At 52.6% G+C, this 18,620-nt stretch overlaps 1 protein-coding gene across 1 annotated transcript in view; it reads left to right on the forward strand.

Annotated features, from left to right (window-relative positions):
- GNAI3 (G protein subunit alpha i3) overlaps positions 1–18,620 on the forward strand; it is a 38,003-nt gene that overhangs the window by 17,990 nt on the left and 1,393 nt on the right. The window contains exons 2-8 of the mRNA XM_074564751.1: positions 2,830–2,872; positions 2,987–3,128; positions 5,545–5,702; positions 13,415–13,543; positions 16,074–16,203; positions 17,349–17,502; positions 18,295–18,508. Coding sequence (XP_074420852.1) covers positions 2,830–2,872; positions 2,987–3,128; positions 5,545–5,702; positions 13,415–13,543; positions 16,074–16,203; positions 17,349–17,502; positions 18,295–18,485 — 947 coding nt within the window. The 3' untranslated portion in view covers positions 18,486–18,508. The remainder of the gene's footprint in view (positions 1–2,829; positions 2,873–2,986; positions 3,129–5,544; positions 5,703–13,414; positions 13,544–16,073; positions 16,204–17,348; positions 17,503–18,294; positions 18,509–18,620) is intronic.

The raw sequence follows: 18,620 nt of genomic DNA on the forward strand, positions 1-18,620 counted from the left end.
GATTTCTTGGTTCCTCTGCCCGTTTGATGTGAAGTTGTGAGACCAAGAAGCAAATTCCGCTTTTTAAAAAAGCGCTCCTGCTTTCACAGCCTGTTCGTGGTGCTGTTCCGAGGAATTCCTTCTTCCTGAGGCTTCAAGCGTGCAGGGATGGAACTGGAATGCAGTATCGTCCTCTCTGGATGTCGCAAGAGGCTTGGGAAGCTCTCTCCTGGAAGCCGTGCTTCCCAAAGCTAGCTCCGCAAGGCTTTTCTGCCTTCTTTACCTGGAGAAGTATGCCACAGCCCGACATTCCTGAAAGCTGGTGGTTTTTTCTTTTCCCCTGTTGGTCTGATAATCTAAAAATGATTTTTTTTATTTATTTTTTTTTTTCCTTTCCTACCAAAGCTCACCTTGCTGGCAGCAGTGCCGTTCCGGGCTAGCACATCGCTGCCTGGCGTAGACTCTGCTGCTGGAAGCCAGTGGGAGCTTGGGTCTTCTAGTCCACGCGGGAATCTCTTGAGTCATCTCTCCAAACCCGGGCAGGCTCAACTTCATTCCTTTGCCTCCAGCAAGCCCAGTTCTGTGGCTGGGAGGGAGCCTTTGAGGCTGAGGAGTCCTGAAGGCAGCGGCTGGTTGGGCTGGTTTGTGGTGAACTCCTGGTGTTGTGGTCAGAGGAGGTGGGGTGGCCCAGGACCCAGGGGGGCAGGGGTCGCCCAGGGCAGAGGTAGGGTAGCCCAGGACTGGGGGTGGCCTGGGATAGGAATGGGGGCAGCCTAGGGCAGAAGCAGAGGTGGCCCAGGGTGGAGGTGGGGTAGCCCATGACCGGGGCGGGGGTGGCTCAGGGTGGGAGTAGAGTAGCCCAGGGCTAGAGGTGGCCTGGGATGGGGGCAGGGGTGGCCCAGGGTGGAAGTAGGGTAGCCCAGGACTGGGGGTGGGGATGGCCCGAGACTGGGGATGGCCCAGGGAGGAGGTAGCATAGCCCAGGACTGGGGCGGGGGTGGCCCAGGGAGGAGGTAGCATAGCCCAGGACTGGGGCAGGGGTAGACCAGGGCGAAGGCAGCCCAGGGCAGAGATGGCCCAGGGCAGAGGTAGGGTAGCCCAGCGCTTCTGCTCCCACCCAGGCACGCTGCGCCTGCTTCTCACATGCTTCAGGCTGGGCCGGGTGCGCAGCTCAGTGCGCCCTGGTAAGGTGAGGGGTTCGAATCCCGGAGCAGGCGGGTGCTGCGGCGGTGAGCAAAGGTGGTTTCTGCCTCCTGCCCGTTGGGAGGGGGCCGCGGTTTGTTGAGTGCTCTGTTGTTCAAGAGCAAAAGCTGTGAAAAACAGAACAGCTAGCTGATATTTTGCAGGCAGACGGGGATAAATGGTTTTCAACTGAAAGAGGGCAGATTTAGATGAGAAGTTTGGAAGGAATTCTTGGCTGTGGGGGCGGTGAGCCCCTGGCCCAGGTTGCCCAGAGAAGCTGTGGCTGCCCCATCCCTGGAGGGGTTCAAGGCCAGGTTGGACGGGGCTTGGAGCAACCTGGGCTGGTGGGAGGTGTCCCTGCCCGGGGCAGGGGGTGGCACTGGCTGGGCTTTAAGGTCCCTTCCACCTCTAACCATTCGATGATAACTCAGCCCCCCAGGTCTGCAGAGGTAGGGCCGGCACGTCCGGGTGCAGCAGCCTGCAGGTCCGAGGTTTCAACTCAACCTATGGCAAAGGCTCATTTCCGAGCTAAACCCGCGGAACCCTTTATCCTCAGTTTCCCGGAACACTAATCCTTGCATTAAGGGAAATGATAGAGAAAAGAGCTTGTTAATCAATTAACGTTTGCCTTGCCTGTCCTGTGGGTGGATGCGCATGGGTGTGCCACGGCCAAGGTCCCCGAGTTGTCTCACGGCTGTGGGAACCGGCGTTGGCAGCTGGAGCAATGGAGCCCAGGTCCCTGATCTTCCTGCTGGTGATTCACAGACACCTTTCGCTGCCACTTCAGGTCTAGGCAGGTAGCTGCTTTGAATTTTGCCGGAGTTTTTTTAGGAGGTATCTAGCTCAGGAGTGGTATCGGGTGTGCTTGCCGTTGTGCTGTAGTAATGGACCGTGGGAAGGCACCTAGTCCTTCCACTGTGGGGGGAAAAAAAAAAACACGTTAGTTTGAATGAATATGGGCAACATTTGCGCCAGGTGGAGAAAGGAACTTGCAAAATCCGTTATGGTGTTCCTGCTCTGACATAGTAACGCGTTTCCGGGCTTTAATATCTTAACCTGGATTTGCAAGAGCAATTTGTGCACGCTTTTGAGCTCTCTTCTGGGTCTCCTTCCCTTCCACTGCGTATCACGCAAGATTGCTTCCCAATGAGATGTTCTTTACAAGAATGTTCCAGGATCTGTGATTGCGTCCACCTGGTTGTTCGAGGCTTTTATCTCGCCCAGCTTGGTGACGGTGGGTAGAGCTGATGACGTCGATGCCCTTCGCTGTAGGGCTGCTCTGGGCTGGAGTTAGTGAACTGGAAGAGAGGGATGGTGGATAGTCTACGAGAGAAATCCTCCTCCCACTTTTCAGACCTGCCTCCCAGGTGATTGGGAAGTGTACTTTGGAAATCCAGGAACTCTAGGGTTGTTTGGTTTTGGTTTGGTTTTTTTATTTATAGCGGATAAATTCATAATGAGTGTCAGCGTCTGTAAATAAAACCCAGGAAGGACGTACCTGTGGATGTACTCTCAGCGATCCCTCCCCAGGGGCTGGGATGGCTCCTGGGAAGCTCTGTTACTCCAAACCCCATCAACTTCTGTCCGGGAACCGGGACGAGTACATTCCGCTTTTCCTTTTAATTCCATGTGGTTTCTAACTGGATTTTCTTTTTTTGTGCTTTTCAGGTGCTGGAGAGTCTGGGAAAAGCACCATTGTGAAGCAGATGAAGTAAGTGAGAGCGCAGGCATGTAAACTGCAATTTTTTTTGTGTGAGACGAAATAAGGGGATCTGCGGTGCCCTACTGGTTTGGCTTTGGGAATGACGGCTTGGTTTTCTTCCAGGATTATTCATGAGGATGGCTATTCGGAGGAAGAATGCAAACAATATAAAGTGGTTGTCTACAGCAATACTATCCAGTCCATCATTGCAATCATAAGAGCCATGGGAAGGCTAAAGATAGACTTTGGGGAAGTTGCCAGAGCAGTAAGTATTTCACTTATTTCCCTTCGTCTGGGGCCGTGCTGTGAATTGTGTTAATGAATCCTGGAAATTCAGTCCGTGACGCTCACGCTGGAAATATGTTTGTTACGAGATGCCATAGCAAAAGACCTTTCATAATTCGGAACGTATTACCAGTGCGAAGTGTCAAGGGTGGTTTACTGAGGTTACGGGTAAGAGCCTTTAGTAGTCTGAATGCTCAAAAAAAAAAAAAAAAATCCCCAAACCTTTGTCTTAACTATTTGAATTTTTAACAAAATTCTCAGTTTTGATTTAAATTGCTCGACATCAGTCCTCAGTAGTGCTTCACGGCGTTGTGGCGGTGAATTTTTAAGCTGAGCCAAATAAATTTTAGTAATTGTCACTATTTGTCTTTTTAGTTTTTTTGGGGGGGGGTTGAGGCCCTGCTTTTCCTCACCCATCCAGTGCTGCTGGTGGGGGTTACTGGTTACTAGCTTCACTTTCAACGCTTCACAGAATCATAGAATGGTTTGGGTGGGAAGGGACCTTAAAGATCATCTTGTCCCACCCCCCTGCCCTGGGCAGGGACACCTCCCACCAGCCCAGGTTGCTCCAAGCCCCGTCCAACCTGGCCTTGAACCCCTCCAGGGATGGGGCAGCCACAGCTTCTCTGGGCAACCTGGGCCAGGGGCTCACCACCCTCACAGCCAAGAATTCCTTCCAAACTTCTCATCTAAATCTCCCCTTTTTCCGTTTGAGGCCGTTACCCCGTGTCCTATCACTTTGCGAGGGTAGAAACCGAAGTTTCAGGATATCTTGACCCACGTGGTGGTGGGGAAAGCATGGGCAGAATGGCGAGTCAGGGACTCCTGGGAATGGGTGGGAGAAGGGAACTGTGTGTGCCAGCGCGGGGCAGCGGCTGCGCAGCCTGGGGCTCTTCCTACCTGGCACTAACTCTTCGTGCTTACGGTTAATACGCGGGAAGTGAAGTAACCTGCGCTGTCTCTTTGTGATGCAACCACAGACGTTTTGAACTGAGGATATAAAGCCTCCTGGCTGAAGGGCATACCTTCCCTCACGTGTTAACCTCGGCTGCGACTCCACCGTTGCTCCAAACCCTCCCTCGCCTTCCCCTCCGCCTTTCCTCTGTGCTTGTCGAGGCCGAGGGGGGATTTCAGCTTAGCTGAGGAGGTGGAAGATATTAAAATCCAAGTTCCTTTCTCAGTTGACCTGACCAGGCTGAGCCGGCTTCACAAAAGCAGAACAAGAGCCTTGTGCCAAGAATTTTCTCATGTCCCAATCCACCCCGAAGGGCAAACAGCTTCCCCCGCTTTCCTAGGAAAAGACCCAGGGTAACCGAATTTATTGTCTCGCAGCAAACCATAGCAGTGACCTCTCCTCAGCGTGGCACCCTACCCCTGAGCGCAGAGCCTCGTAGCTGAGGGTCCGCCTCTGTGGTACGGCACTTCGGGGCTTGATGACGTTAATTTAGGTGCCCGTTGCCTGTGCTGGGGAGGTAGCCTGACGACTTGACTCTTGCCCGAGCTCAGGTACGTGCTGGGCAGCACGGTTTAGGGATCAAACGAGAGACGTTAGGAGGAGCCAGCGCGAAGCTGAGAACTCGCTGGGACAGCAGAAAGGTCTCTCGCGTCTCCCCAAAGGATGCTGGCAGGGCTGGTGGCTGTAGAAATAAACATTCAGCGCGGGATGTAGATCATCCCCATTTTCGCTTTGAAAATCCGCTTGTTAACTTAGAGAAGAGCGAGGCCCTGCTCTTAAGACTTCTGGGAAGAATTTTTCATGCTCTAGGGCAAACACTCAAACCCCGATCAGTCCATCCCGTCTCTTGATGAAATGGCGTATTAAGAAATCGCTCTCCCTTTCTTCTGGCAGCGATTGCAGCAAGTGGCAAGTCCTCGAAACTCAAAACCTATAATTATCCAAAGCTTGCTTCTGATACTGAATTCTTCGTTGTTGCCATACTGTACAACACGAGGTTTTCCCATTTAAAGACTATTCTTTATCGTTTAGTTCGTTAGTCTATAGCAGCACATTGACGCTGTTACCTTTCCTCTGAAATGCTACGCCGCCGGCTTACTGAAATCTCGTGTTTCGGATGTGAAAGCTGCCTGTCCTTCGGAGCGGCGGATCCCTGCAGCCGTGGCGCTACAGAAGCGTTGTGTGCCACCCGCGATCAGCGCATCTCGCCCCACGGGCTGGAGCTTCTTGCCCAGGATTTGCCTTTCTGACAGCAGGAAAAAAATAACGTGGTGATTTGGGGGGGCGGGGGGAGAGTGGATTGACAGCATGAAGAGGGCACCACGATTCCTTAGAGCAGTTGCCGCATCCCCTGGGACCGTTGCTATTAAACCTCGCTGTAATTTTTAAAGGTATAAACGAGTGTAGTTCCTAATGTGTTTTATTTCCCCTCTTCCTGCAGGACGATGCCCGTCAGCTCTTTGTGTTAGCCGGGAGCGCGGAGGAAGGCGTGATGACTGCCGAGCTCGCCGGCGTGATTAAGCGGTTGTGGAGAGACGCTGGCGTTCAGGCCTGCTTCAGCAGATCCAGAGAATATCAGCTGAACGACTCCGCATCATAGTAAGAAACCGTTACCGGCTCCTGAGCTCTTCCCAGCTTACAAACTGGTGTTCAAAAAGGGCCGGTGTGGCTGAGAGCGGGGTGGTATTTGTGTGGTGAGGGTCCCCTTCCGAGGGGGCGGGTGGAAACCCTGGTCTAACTGGTTTACACGGGGTTGTTTTACAAGGTGACTTGATACTTTAGCTCATCAAAGTCAGTTTTCCTGTTTGTCTTCCCTATGTTTTATTGGGGGGGGGGGGGAACCCACACATTCTTTTGTTTTGCGCCGAGGTGAGTTTGCCGGTCTGTTTTTCGCGGAAGAATAACTTAGCAGCTTGGCATTACGGTGGCTTGTTACAGCAGGTGATCGCTTCTGTCACCTTCGTTATCCCTACAGAAAGGAGTAACGCCTCCTGATTAAACTCCCAATTTGTAACGATTTCTAGGAGTGGGATCTCCTGATACTGGCCGATCCATATTCTCCTTAACAGCTCTCCCAGCGCTTCCGTTCCTGATGGGGCGCGGGCAGCGCTGCGGGCTGCCTGTAAACCTAAAACCCGCGCAATTGCTTAACAATTGGGAAGTTACGACTAGATAAACAGGCTGCTGCTGGCTGGTTAATGAGGATTTTGACTAAATGCCTCATCTGTTTCCGAGGGGCAGGTTAGTGCAGGGAGGGGAAACTATTCCCTTTAATGAGCAAAACCGTTGTCGCTTTTTTTCCTGTTTAAAGTCATGTGCTTCGTCTCTCTAGAACAAAGATTTGAAACTCTGAAAGGATGATTTTTGGGGTTAAGTTGCCTCCTGATGTCCAGCTGAAAACTCGTCTGGATTTAGCCAAGTTTTAAGCCTTTGAAAAATTAGTTTGGAAGTGCTTTATAAAGGACCTTCAGATGTGTCACAGCTCAGTTGCCTGCAGGCTCTGTCGGCGCGGAGCATATTTTAGCTTGAAAATAAGGGAGAATTTTTCTAAATTTGTAACACCTTGGCAGGCTATCATGGGTTTAGATCAAGGTAAGCGAGTTGACAAGAGGAGGCTTGCTCAGATTCGTGTGCGCCACGCGAGGAGGAAACTTCGGATTCAAAGGGAGAGGGGGGGAAAAAAGGATAGATGAGGAAAGGGGGGGTGGATGAGGGAATAATTTAACTAAAAGAGAAGAGAAGGAAAGCTTAAGGACTTCTGGAGCAGAGGATCTAGGGCAGAAAGCACGAGTGGTGGAGCAGAGCTTAAGGAGGAAGCTAGAGATGGGGAACCTTGGCTTTGTGGTCGTGGTGGTCAGCTTTGAAAGAGGAGGAGAATGAAGGCAGGCTGGAGAATACGGGGCAGAAAAGGGGTCGGGAGGATGGCAGCCCGCTTTAATGGGCTCCCGCTTGCCCTGGCTGGATTTCAGAGGGTTATTCCTGTGCCCGAATATCTACAACCCACTCGTGTCCGGTTTCTGGAAGTGGTAGGTGTGGGCAGAGCCGCTGTGACGAGTTGCTGTCATGAGCTGGTGGCAGAGAGATCTCAGCCCGATGACGGCGTGACGTTTTTCCGATAAGTACCTCGGAGAATTTTGCTTCCCGTCCCAAGGCCGCAGGAAGTTGCACCAAAGCAGCGTTATTTTGACTCGGTAGCCTGGCAACTCAGGCCGTTAGGAAACGCCGCAAGTGGGTTCCTTTAGCAGAGCACAATTACGCAGTTAAAACCCTGTTTTCTCCTGCAGGACCCCCCCCGGCCCCAGCGCACAGACCCGGCTGCGTGTTCAGACAGTATTTTTGTTTTTTTTTCCTCTCTGCTCAACACGTGGCTCCCGACCTGCCTTATCTTCTGATCTGACCTAATTATTTCTCTTCTTCATGCTTAAAGGCTGGATGTCCTGCCGTCCCTTTCTGTGGCCGCGCAGGTACTAGTTTTTGTGCACAATTCCTTTGTGGGAGTTTCACTTCCCGGCTCCTTTCGGTATCTCCGACAAATGGGGCTGAAACTTCGGGGTTAGCAGCCTTTAAATGTGTGCCCCGTTTGAGATGATTGAATTTCAGCTGGGAAACCAGTACGGAGCTGTGTTTCAAGCCCGGTTCTGGCTGAGCGGGTGCTGCACCTCGCTTCACAACAGATTTCGGGGCCTCTGCGGAGACACCCGGAAAGGGGGCGGAAAAACAGAAAGAGGAACATCTGAGCGATCGCTTGTGAAAATTAGGTGGCATCAAGAACAAGAGCGCCGTGGCAGAGAGCCAAGGCTTTCGGGGCAGCATCGAATTGTTCCGAAAAAAAAACCAAAAAACATTTCTTCCTGCTGTTTCCTGCCTCGCTGAGCACTTGTCCTGGTGTGGGAGGGATCCTGCCCATCCAGAGCTGCCCCGGCAGGCAGGAGCCTGTGTGGGAGGAGAGGAGGCAACACTAATAACGGCGTGTTGTAATGCGTATGCCACGGGCAGCGGTAAGCTCCCGAAGATAACCGCTTGTGACGCTAATCCAAGTGATCTGTCCTGGAATCGTAGCGGGCTTTGCATGTTTTCTTCTTATTTTTGAAGAACAGTTGAGTAAGTCTTGGTCTAAACTGTGGATGGTCAAGCAGTAGCGTGAATGCTCAACGTCTTCTCCAGGCACCATCTGATAATCATAGAATGGTTTGGGTGGGAAGGGACCTTAAAGCCCAGCCAGTGCCACCCCCTGCCCTGGGCAGGGACACCTCCCACCAGCCCAGGTTGCTCCAAGCCCCGTCCAACCTGGCCTTGAACCCCTCCAGGGATGGGGCAGCCACAGCTTCTCTTGGCAACCTGGGCCAGGGTCCCACCACCCTCACAGCCAAGAATTTCTTACCAATATCTCATCTAAAGCTCCCCTCTTTCAGTGTAAAACCGTTCCCCCTCGTCCCATGGCTCCCCTCCCTGCTCCCGAGTCCCTCCCCAGCTTTCCTGGAGCCCCTTGAGGGACTGGCAGGGGCTGGAAGGTCTCCCCGGAGCCTTCTCTTCTCCAGGCTGAACCCCCCCAGCTCTCTCAGCCTGTCCCCACAGCAGAGGGGCTCCTGATGTCCCTCTAACCACCCCGCTCTTTTGCTGCGATATTTCAGACATCTCTATTTTTCCTTGCCTTGTTGCACCTTCTCGTTTCGCTTTACCTCTGAGGCGAGCTCTCCGGCTCACCGCTCCCGGCTCCATCAGTGCCGTGGAGAAGCGTTTCAGACCTGGGTACCCAATTCTTGGTGTAACAGCTACGAAGACCAGAAACCCGTCTGCTGGTGCAGCAGGGCTGAGGCACATTCCCGTCTTGCGCATCTTCAGTTACCTCTATCTGACACTTGAAAAAGTCGGCAAGCGGATAATGCTTTGAAATATTTTAGTTTGCTCCTTTGCTACTTTTTCCAAAGTTCATGCAGGCAGCAGTCTGCAGAAACTGTAGGTAATTATCCGCAGTCTCACAGGCAATTAGCATAGTTTCTAATTAACCGTTCTCTTATTCTGCCATCTCTTGTCTTGTTCCCAAGTGGTGGTTTTGGCCTGAATTCCCTGACTTGGTGCCGGGTAAAAACTAGATTCTTGGTGCCGGGTAAAAACTAGATTCTTGGTGCCGGGTAAAAACTAGATTCTTGGTGCCGGGTAAAAACTAGATTATTTCCATGTGGGGTTTTTTCTCCTCTTTGCTTTCAAGCACCGGCTCGCAGGGCATCGTCCTCCCGATGCTTTATTGTGATTCCCCTCGAGTAGCATCACCTTGGGATCACAGTTCAAGTTTTGAAGTGAGTTTTTTTCATCTTTGGGTCTGTCTTAACTGGTTAAATGGAGAAAGGTAATACACAACACTCTCTTTTCCTGGTAGATCCTGCTCTGTTATCTTGTTTTCTGCTCTTATCTGCCCAAATCCGGCTAAACACCAGGGGAGAGAGGAGGCAGATTTCTGCAAAAACAACGCATTTCTTAAATATAGGTTTCGCCTTCTTTCTTCCTGCTGCGGGAAGACTCGGCTATGGGCGATTAATTCTGTATGAGCTGGCAGCCCATGCGGGAAGAGCACCGTTTGCGTTTTCAGGGTGGCGCAGGGGCTTGTGATAATGTTTCTGGAAAGCCTGGTGTTTGGTGGCTGCAAATCTCGGACCCGCCTGGGTGCCGGACCTGCATCTTTTCTGCCGCCTTCTCCCCTCTCCCTGGCGAAGGCTGGCCTTTTTGTCTGCGGCTCTGCCTTGGGGCGAGATGGTGGCAGCCCCTCCTTCCCGGAGCCCGGCCTGCCGTTCATAATAAACGCTTTGTATGAATCTTTCAGAGCCCTTTTTTGGCCTTGAAAGCATTCTTGCTGGCGCTAAAAGGAAACATGACTGAATTTGTTAGGAAAATACCATTCCAGGGTTGGCATGAGCGTGTGGAGGAGGGGAAGAACTCCGTTATCTTCACCAACTCAAAGCTTCAGAACGTCCCTCTCCTGCCATCAGCGTTTCTTAGAGCAGCGTGAGATGGGACCACCCTGGAACTGGCAGGTTGTTCTGGTGGGACTGGAAGTAGCCATCCTTGCACACGCAGGTGTTGAACCGGCACCAGGATGGCCTGGGAAGGCTGGGAGGGTCACTGTCCTGGTTTGAGGTAAAACGGAACCAACTTTCTGTTCAGTAATTTTATTTCTTAGCTAGGCCTCTTCTAACCCTCTGAAACTAACAGCGTGTCGTGTCTGAAATGGTCCATTCAGAGTGATACGGCCAATGTCTACGGTTTGTGCCAAGGGATGGTACGCAGAGAGGCTCTTGCTTACACTTATTGCTGTAACAACCGAGGTCAGCTAATTTCGTTATTTGCCCCGTTAGAGGGTCGGAAGCGGAAAAGCCTAGAGGGGTCCCACCTTTGGGAGGAGCGGACAGGAGAGGTGACCCCAAACTGACCAACAGGGGTGTTCCATCCCATCTGCCCCACGCTCGGTGTAAAAGCTGAGGGATTAAAGGGTCGGTCTCTTCCTTAAACAGCTGACGTCCGAGGAGGACTCTGTCTGTTCGTCTGCCTTTGATCCCCATCCGTGTGTTCCTGACTCCAGCTCTGGAACCCAGTTCCCACCCGCTGCTGAGTCCAGTCTGGGGCTCCCCCAGTGCCTGCCGGTGACGTCATCCTGGAAGCTTGATACGTTTTTTGTATATACTGTATCTATTTCATTATTTTCCTTTTTATTTTATTATTAATATTTCATTAAAGTAGTTTAGTTTCTTCTAAACTCGGAAATCTCTCTTTACCTCTCCTCCTCCTCTCCGTGCACGAGAGGCTGGGGGGGAGCATCTGTCACCGGCCGTTGGCTGATTTGGCCAAAACCACGACAGTCACTATGACAAATGCAAGTTGCCCTGCAGGCGCTTGGTCAGCTTTTTTTTTTTTTTTTTTTTATACTGGAGCCCTCGTTTTAAGGGTGAAAATAAGAAGGGAGACAAAACCAAACAGACTTTTTGCAAGCTGGTGTTTGCAAGGTGGCGTTGAAGCAGGAGCGATAGCTGGCTCCGTAAACACCAGGGATGCGTGCGTGGTGAGTTCAGTGGCTGAAGGAAGCCGGGTGGCGAAGGAGATCGTGAAAAGGGGCTTCAAACTGCGTGGGACGGAGAAAGATTCAGTAAGGTGTACGTTTTCAGTTCCCGAAACAATATTTGGGAGGAACATCTTTAGACTTTCAGACAGACTGTGGCAAGCCGCGGGTTATGAGTCGCTCGAAACCACGAGTCTCAGACCGTGGTTGTTTTTCCAGTTTTTATTCAAGTTCTACTAAATCCGTAGAGGGGAAACAAGTGGGAGTCGGCGCAGGCTGGGCTCTGCAGCCTGGGTTTGGTGGGTGCCCACAAAGCCAGCCGCCTCCAGCGAGGCGAGGAGGGCTGGAGGAGCCAGCAAGCGCTTGGGCCGCTCCCGAGAAATCCCCTGTGCTGCCTCCTCCAACCATTCAGGTGTTTCTATGGGATCTGGTATTTATTTGCCCTTGGAATCTCCCTGGAATTAATCTGGCAAAGCTTTTTTTTTTTTTTATTTTTTTAAGGCAGCTTGCGGATAGAGCTTAATCTGCTCCACCTTGTTCCCCTGCCGGACGTGCCAACGTTCAAGGGTGGCACTTTGCGATCTGTTTTGGTGGGACTTGCCTGGCTCCGTTCCCTCCTCGCTGCCTGCCTGAAAAGCCTGAAGTAGGAATTACACCAGTTTCCCTGCCCGAACTTCTGCCGCTGAAAGCCGGCAATTAGGAGCAGATGTTTTACAGCTTCGGCTGGCACATTTGTCACTGCAGTGATTCGGGGCAGCTGTGTGACCTGTAGCAAAGCCAAGCTGTTGGGAGTTGCTGGCTCAGGTCTTAGGTAGGACTCCCATCGGCTTTTGAACCGCCGTATCCCGGTTAAACTCGTACTGGTAGGAAAGAGCTGGGGGGGGAATCTGAGCACGTTATTTCCTCAGTAGAAATATTTCTTAACTGAAGCCTAATGAAGGTTAAGTACCTTCCAAATTCTGTTTCGCTAAGCTGAAACTAAAGCTGGCCCCAAGGATAAGTTTTGGGTGGCGCGTTTCTGGCGAAAGAGCGTTTCACAAAGGGGTCATCCCGCTGAACAGGAGAGAGGAATGAGAGGAGCTGGCCCTTTCTGGGCTAAAACGGCTCGCACGGGATACCAGGTCTTTGAGAAAAGCCCCGCGGCGCCGGGCGAGCGCGGGCGGGAGGCTGGCAGGTAGGCTGCATTCTTTTTGGGGCTGGGAAAATAGGTCAGCGCTCTGCAAATACACTGGCAATCCTAGCCAGAGGAGATGCTGAAGCCGATGGAGGAGGGAGACGTCACTCAGTACGTGGCCTGCTCGGTGAGGAAGGCGAGTGGAAATTCGGGGTTGGTGGCGCAGCTTTCAGGTGCATGGGAAGGAGCGATCCCTGGCTGGCAACGGATCTGTGATAAAAACGTTTGTCTGGGAGGGCAGGGTTTATTACACCGGTTGTGCCACTAAAAATCTCACAGTTACACAGTGCTGTATTGATTAAAAACTGCTCCTGATAAAGACGTGGCCCGTCCCTTCCCAACGGAGCGATCCTCGTCTCCTTTGCGGAAGCAGGAGGCCGTCGCCTTCCCCTTAACAGGAAAAATGAGCTGAGAGGTGTCGCTGGCTGGAGCGGGACTTGTGACGCTGCGGGAAATGATGTGTACCTCTTGAGTTACGTGCCCGAGAGCCGGACTTCAAAGGGAATCTGCTGTAGCTGGAGTTAGTTGGGGTCTCGATGGGCGCCTTGCCTCGGTGCTGCGGAGAAACGGCTTCCTCGGGCGGCCGTGCCGTCGGGGAGCCGGCGAGGACCGTGTTAGTTTGCTGTTGCTAAAGGAATTTGTTCTGGGGGTAGTTCTTGACGCTTAATTCTTTCCTCCCGCTTCATTTGCCGTACCCTTGCCCTTTAAAAGCGAGCCGCTGGATTTATTGCCTGGCGCTTTGATGCGAAAGACCTTGACTGCTTTGAATTGCCCCAAGAGATACCAGTCTTGGCGTGGCTTCGGCATCAGCAGCGCTTCTCGTGCTGGCTCCTTATCAGGCTTCGTTTTCCCCAGTGAGCCGAACTCTACCCAGCACATGCGGCAAGGTCGTGTGGGGAGGGGGTTGAAAATACACCCCACGAAATCAACCCTTGGGGACAGGGCTTTGTTTGCTGCGCGTTCGAGGTCTGCCCTACCTGAAGCTGGCGAATAAATTCCATGATGACTTTCTTCTGCAGTTCATAAAAGATTCATGGCCAGCAAGCGAGACTAAAAAAAGCCCGTCTTGTGTTGTCTCTTCTGGTTTAGTTACCTGAATGACTTGGATAGAATATCCCAGCCGACCTATATCCCGACTCAGCAGGATGTTCTGCGGACCAGAGTTAAAACGACCGGCATCGTGGAAACTCACTTCACCTTCAAGGACCTGTACTTCAAGTAAGTGAAGGGCAGCGCTTGTCCCCGTGGACTGCAGGGATTTCTGCGGTGTGTGGTGGTGGTGGTGGGTCCCACACCTGCGCTGCCAAACCTCTTGCCCTGTTTTTAACTGTCCTCCTCGCCTCCGTTACGCTCCCTCTCTCTCTACTGGCACCGCTCACCGGAGAGACCGGTTTGACTTTTATTTGCCTTCTTCTGTTCTTTTCAGCTGCTTTTATGTTGGAATCGCAGACACAGGTACTGACTGCTTGTTTACAGGATCCCCACCCCCACCCCGCCCCCCCCCCCCCCCAAAAAAAAAAAAAAAATACTAAAAGGACACTGACTCCTGGATTTTGAGTTTAAATTTAACCCCTTCCTGTGAAGCCGGAGGTCAGAGCTCTCCCTGCAGTCGCAGGCTCGGCTCTGGAGGCTGTAGATGACTGTGGTGACCGACGCTCGCTGCCCAGCAGGACCAGGGTGCGCAGAAAACCTGACGGGGACCATCTGCCGTGGCGTGACACCGCCGGGGATGGGACTTCCCCATCCTCCCCGCCTTCTAAATTCAGTCCCTGCAGGGCTCAGGTATCGAGCCTGGTCTTGGCAGTGTCCCTTTACGTATCGCTAATGGAGCTCCCTCTAACCTCGTAGCGGCTGCTCGCCTGCAGTTTAGCTCTCCCCCTCCCTGCTCTCGATCCGTTCGTTAGAAAATCCTCGTTAGATCCTGGCTTTGGATCCCGGGCGGGCTCCTGACGAACAGCCCGGAGCCCCGCGGGGTGGGCATTCCTCTCCTGTAATGTGGATGTAGGAAAACGCAGCCCCTCTCTTGGGCGAGTTCCTTCATCTGTGTCACTGTTTTCAACTCCGTGTTGCTCAGAGCCTTTAAACCTTTGTTTGCTTATTTTTTAGCTTGTGTTTGAAAACGGTTTGAAAGAGCCATGAGCAAAAACCCAAGAGTTGCTTGTAGAATCTGATCCGTTTGCACGCTTTTCTGGGGAGAGCCGGGAGCATTTTGGCTTCTGAACCGTCTTAACTTACAGGCCGTTTTAACCAAAACGCCTAAACGCTTTGCGTCACCGAGCTATTCACGTGGCTTCTGCTTCGTCCGGGGGGGGAGGAAAAAAACTTGTCTTCCGTCGTGATGTATTAGGATTAGCGTTTCCAGCTGCAGCGTGTGATGCGCCTCTCAAAATCATCGCGTCTGACTAATGGAGGAGTGAGCTGGAGGTAGCGGGCGGGTTGCGTTTAATGGTTAGAACCCTTCTTTTCAAGGGAAATGGCTGCGCGCTCGGAGGCGTTGCCTCCCCCCCCGTGCAAAGAGGGGGGAATCGCTCTTTCCCCAGCCCGTCCCGGAGTCATTGATCATGTGCAGAGCCCGAGACACGAGGCGTCTCGTCTCTCGGAGGGATTTGCTGCACAAAGGAAAGCATTAATCCATCTTAAATCCCGAAGCTGCCATCTTTCCCGCGACGGAAGCCTTGATGTTAAATCTCAGCCATTAATAATAAGGGGCCGGGGCAGCCTCGGTAGAACCGTGACTCGAATTTGGATGAGCTTGGCCAAGCGGAGTTGTCGGGGAAGCCGTTCCTTTCCGCGTGTCTCCGCGCTAAGAGCGGAGAGCGATGGCAGGTGAGATGAGCAAAGTCAATAGCCCGTATCCTCCCGGAGATTTTCATCTTTCCTCCCGCCGTCCGCGGGGACGGTTTACCTTAAACAGAAGTCGGGATTTAGCTGAACGGCACTTCTGCCTGCCTTGTTTGGCATCGTTAAATCGCGTGGCTTTTGGCCCACCCTGGGCGGTTTCTCTCCTTTCTGCCTATTTGCTCTGATACCAAATCAATGCTTATGATTTTCATAGCTCTTAGATATCGACTTGCGTCTGGCTTGATTTTAATTAAGGCACAGTCCATCAGGACATCCCGGGCAATCCCGCTCCTCGTCCAAATCCCGTGGTGAGCAGAGGGTTGTAACCGTCGGAGACGCATTTTTAGGGTTTTTTTTTATTGACAGAAATTCCGTGAGCAGCTCTGCAGCCTTTTAAACTTCAGATTTTTTTTATTTATTTATTTTTTTTAATACATGAAACCTCTTTCTTCACCCCATTAACTTTTTTTTTTTCTGCGTGCCGGCGGTAGGGCGCAGGTAGTGTGTTCCAGATAACGCTCTGTCAGACGCGCGGTGTAAATGAACTGGAAGGGCTGACTGTGAGTAGGTGTTTGGAGTCCAGTCGAGCAAATGGATTGTTGCTAAGGCGATGGGAGACAGAGAACAAAATAAGCGTGCCCCGGTGAATCAGCAGACTTCTGGAGAGCCGCGTAGCTAACGTTGAGTTCTTCCTGCTCAAACTGCTCTAAAGAAAAGAACTTTAAAATCCAGTGGACGCTCCGCTGAGAAAGGGAGGGCTCGGAGCTGATGGCGGGCTGTCTGCGTGTTTTCCCCCCCAAATCCTGCTTGTTTGAGAGTCCTTAGCGGAACCTCCTCCGTCCCCTTACGTGGTGGCCGGGGAGGGAGGTCTCCACAGCTTCTGAGATGGTTCTCCTGCCTCTCCCAGGATGTTTGATGTTGGTGGCCAACGGTCGGAGCGCAAGAAGTGGATCCACTGCTTCGAAGGCGTGACAGCGATTATTTTCTGCGTGGCCCTCAGCGATTACGACCTCGTCTTGGCCGAGGACGAGGAAATGGTATGTTATGGAGGAGTTACCAGTGCCTGCCTGCACGGCGCTGTAGAAGGAAGGTGGAATCAGGGGGAGGGCGTGCCTTCGGCTTGCTCCTCTTCTTCCAGTTCTTCGAGGGCTGTGAAGATGAGCACTTCCTTGCAAGCAGCCTGCAGTGCCTTGTCCCAGAAACTGATAAATGTAATCATAGAATCACAGAATGGTTTGTGTTGGAAGGGACCTTAAAGCCCAGCCAGTGCCACCCCCTGCCCTGGGCAGGGACACCTCCCACCAGCCCAGGTTGCTCCAAGCCCCGTCCAACCTGGCCTTGAACCCCTCCAGGGATGGGGCAGCCACAGCTTCTCTGGGCAACCTGGGCCAGGGGCTCACCACCCTCACAGCCAAGAATTTCTCCCTCGGATCTCATCTCAATCTCCCCTTTTTCCATTTGAAGCCATTCCCCCTCATCCCATGGCTCCCCTCCCTGATCCCGAGTCCCTCCCCAGCTTTCCTGGAGCCCCTTTAGGGACTGGCAGGGACTGGAAGGTCTCCCCGGAGCCTTCTCTTCTCCAGGCTGAACCCCCCCAGCTCTCTCAGCCTGTCCCCACAGCAGAGGGGCTCCAGCCCTCCCAGCATCTCCGGGGCCTCCTCCGGCCCCGCTCCAACAGCTCCGTGTCCTTCTGCTGTCGGTGCCCCAGGGCTGGAGGCAGCGCTGCAGGGGGGTCTCCCAGAGCGGAGCAGAGGGGCAGAATCCCCCCCTCGCCCTGCTGCCCACGCTGCTGGGGATGCAGCCCAGGCTGTGAGGGGGTTTCTGGGCTGCCAGCGCACGTTGCCGTGGCGTGTGGAGCTTCTCCTCCACCAACACCCTCGACCATAATGCAGATGTGAGATTTTTCTCCAGATTTTTTTTTCCGGGGAGGTGCTGTGAGTTGTCTTCCTGCGTGTGAGTCCCTCCCTGGAGGAGCGCGCGCGTCCTTGGGGGAGTTAGAGGGTGAGGAGGCGACCTGTCCCCTGCTCGGGGGTTGTGTCCCTGCCCTTCCTGACGGAGTGGCAGCGAGGATGTGTCGGGGACACTCAGCTCTTTGCTCTGGCCTTTGCACAAAGCCTCTCTGTCCCCTCCCCTAATGACTCTGGAATGACACATCGCCACCCTTCTCCTTTGCTTTTTCCAGAACCGGATGCATGAGAGTATGAAACTGTTTGACAGCATTTGTAACAACAAATGGTTTACAGACACATCCATCATTCTCTTCTTGAACAAGAAAGACCTGTTTGAGGAAAAGATTAAGAAAAGCCCGCTGACGATCTGCTATCCCGAGTACACAGGTAAGGCCGGGCTCCTGAAACTGCCTTTTATTTGCCACCGGGGCCAGGAATGAGTCAGTTAAAGCCCGCACAATCTAGGATAATTAAAAGCCTTATCTCTTTTTTTTTTTTTTTTTTCCCCTCCCTTCCCTTAGCTCTGGCTCTTGGGCAGCATCTTTGGGCTCTCCAGTTTGCTGATAACTCAGTGCTCGTGGTTCGGAACCGCTTTTTTCCAGGCGTTTTATGGCCTGAAATACAAATAGCAAAGTGTCGCGCTCCAGCGATTCAAGGTCGCTCAACGGTTTCCCGCGTGTTATTAGGACAATTCCTTTCATTTAACTTCAATTTCAGAACCTGGGAAACTTCTCCACGTCCTGGTGTATGGCAGTTTTCCACCCTGGGTTTCAGCGAGAGCGTTTTTCGCAGCCCGTCCCGTGCGGACGCGGTGCTTCGCCTCGGCGCCGCTGGAGGCGTTTAGATGTTTGAAACAAACTCTCCTTCTTCCAAACCTCCTTATTCCTGTCGCTTGTCGCCCTTCTGACCCGACTATGTGTTTCTAGCACGAAGCGTAAATGTTCCCTTCTTGCGCTCTCCGGACTGGAGCGGGGAGCGGTCGCTGAGTCGCGGGAGCGACTCGTCCAAGGTCACGGACCAGAAGCTGGGAATAGACTTCAGATTTACAAGAAGGGGTTAACGGTGGATTTGGATTTGGAGCTGGATAAGGCAGATGGTTCCAAGCGGCTTAATGTGTACTTAAAAGATCTCTCTGCCGTCAACCGCTGGCCGAAGTAAGGGATCTTCTCTTTTTTTCAGGCTCCAACACGTACGAGGAAGCAGCTGCCTACATCCAGTGTCAGTTTGAAGATCTGAACCGGAGAAAAGACACCAAGGAGATCTACACGCACTTCACCTGCGCCACCGACACCAAGAACGTGCAGTTTGTCTTCGACGCCGTTACGGATGTTATCATTAAAAACAACCTGAAGGAATGCGGGCTCTATTGAGAAGGACGGGGCGCGGGAAGAAGGTAAAGCTGAGCCGCTCGGGGTGGTTTTTTGTGGGTTGTTTTTTTTTTTTTTATAAGGGTTGTCCGCCGGGGTTTTGCCTCTCGCGTGGGGCTAATCCTCACCCTTTTCTTC

Source organism: Larus michahellis, chromosome 21, assembly GCF_964199755.1.
Source record: "Larus michahellis chromosome 21, bLarMic1.1, whole genome shotgun sequence".
Lineage (NCBI taxonomy): Eukaryota > Metazoa > Chordata > Aves > Charadriiformes > Laridae > Larus > Larus michahellis.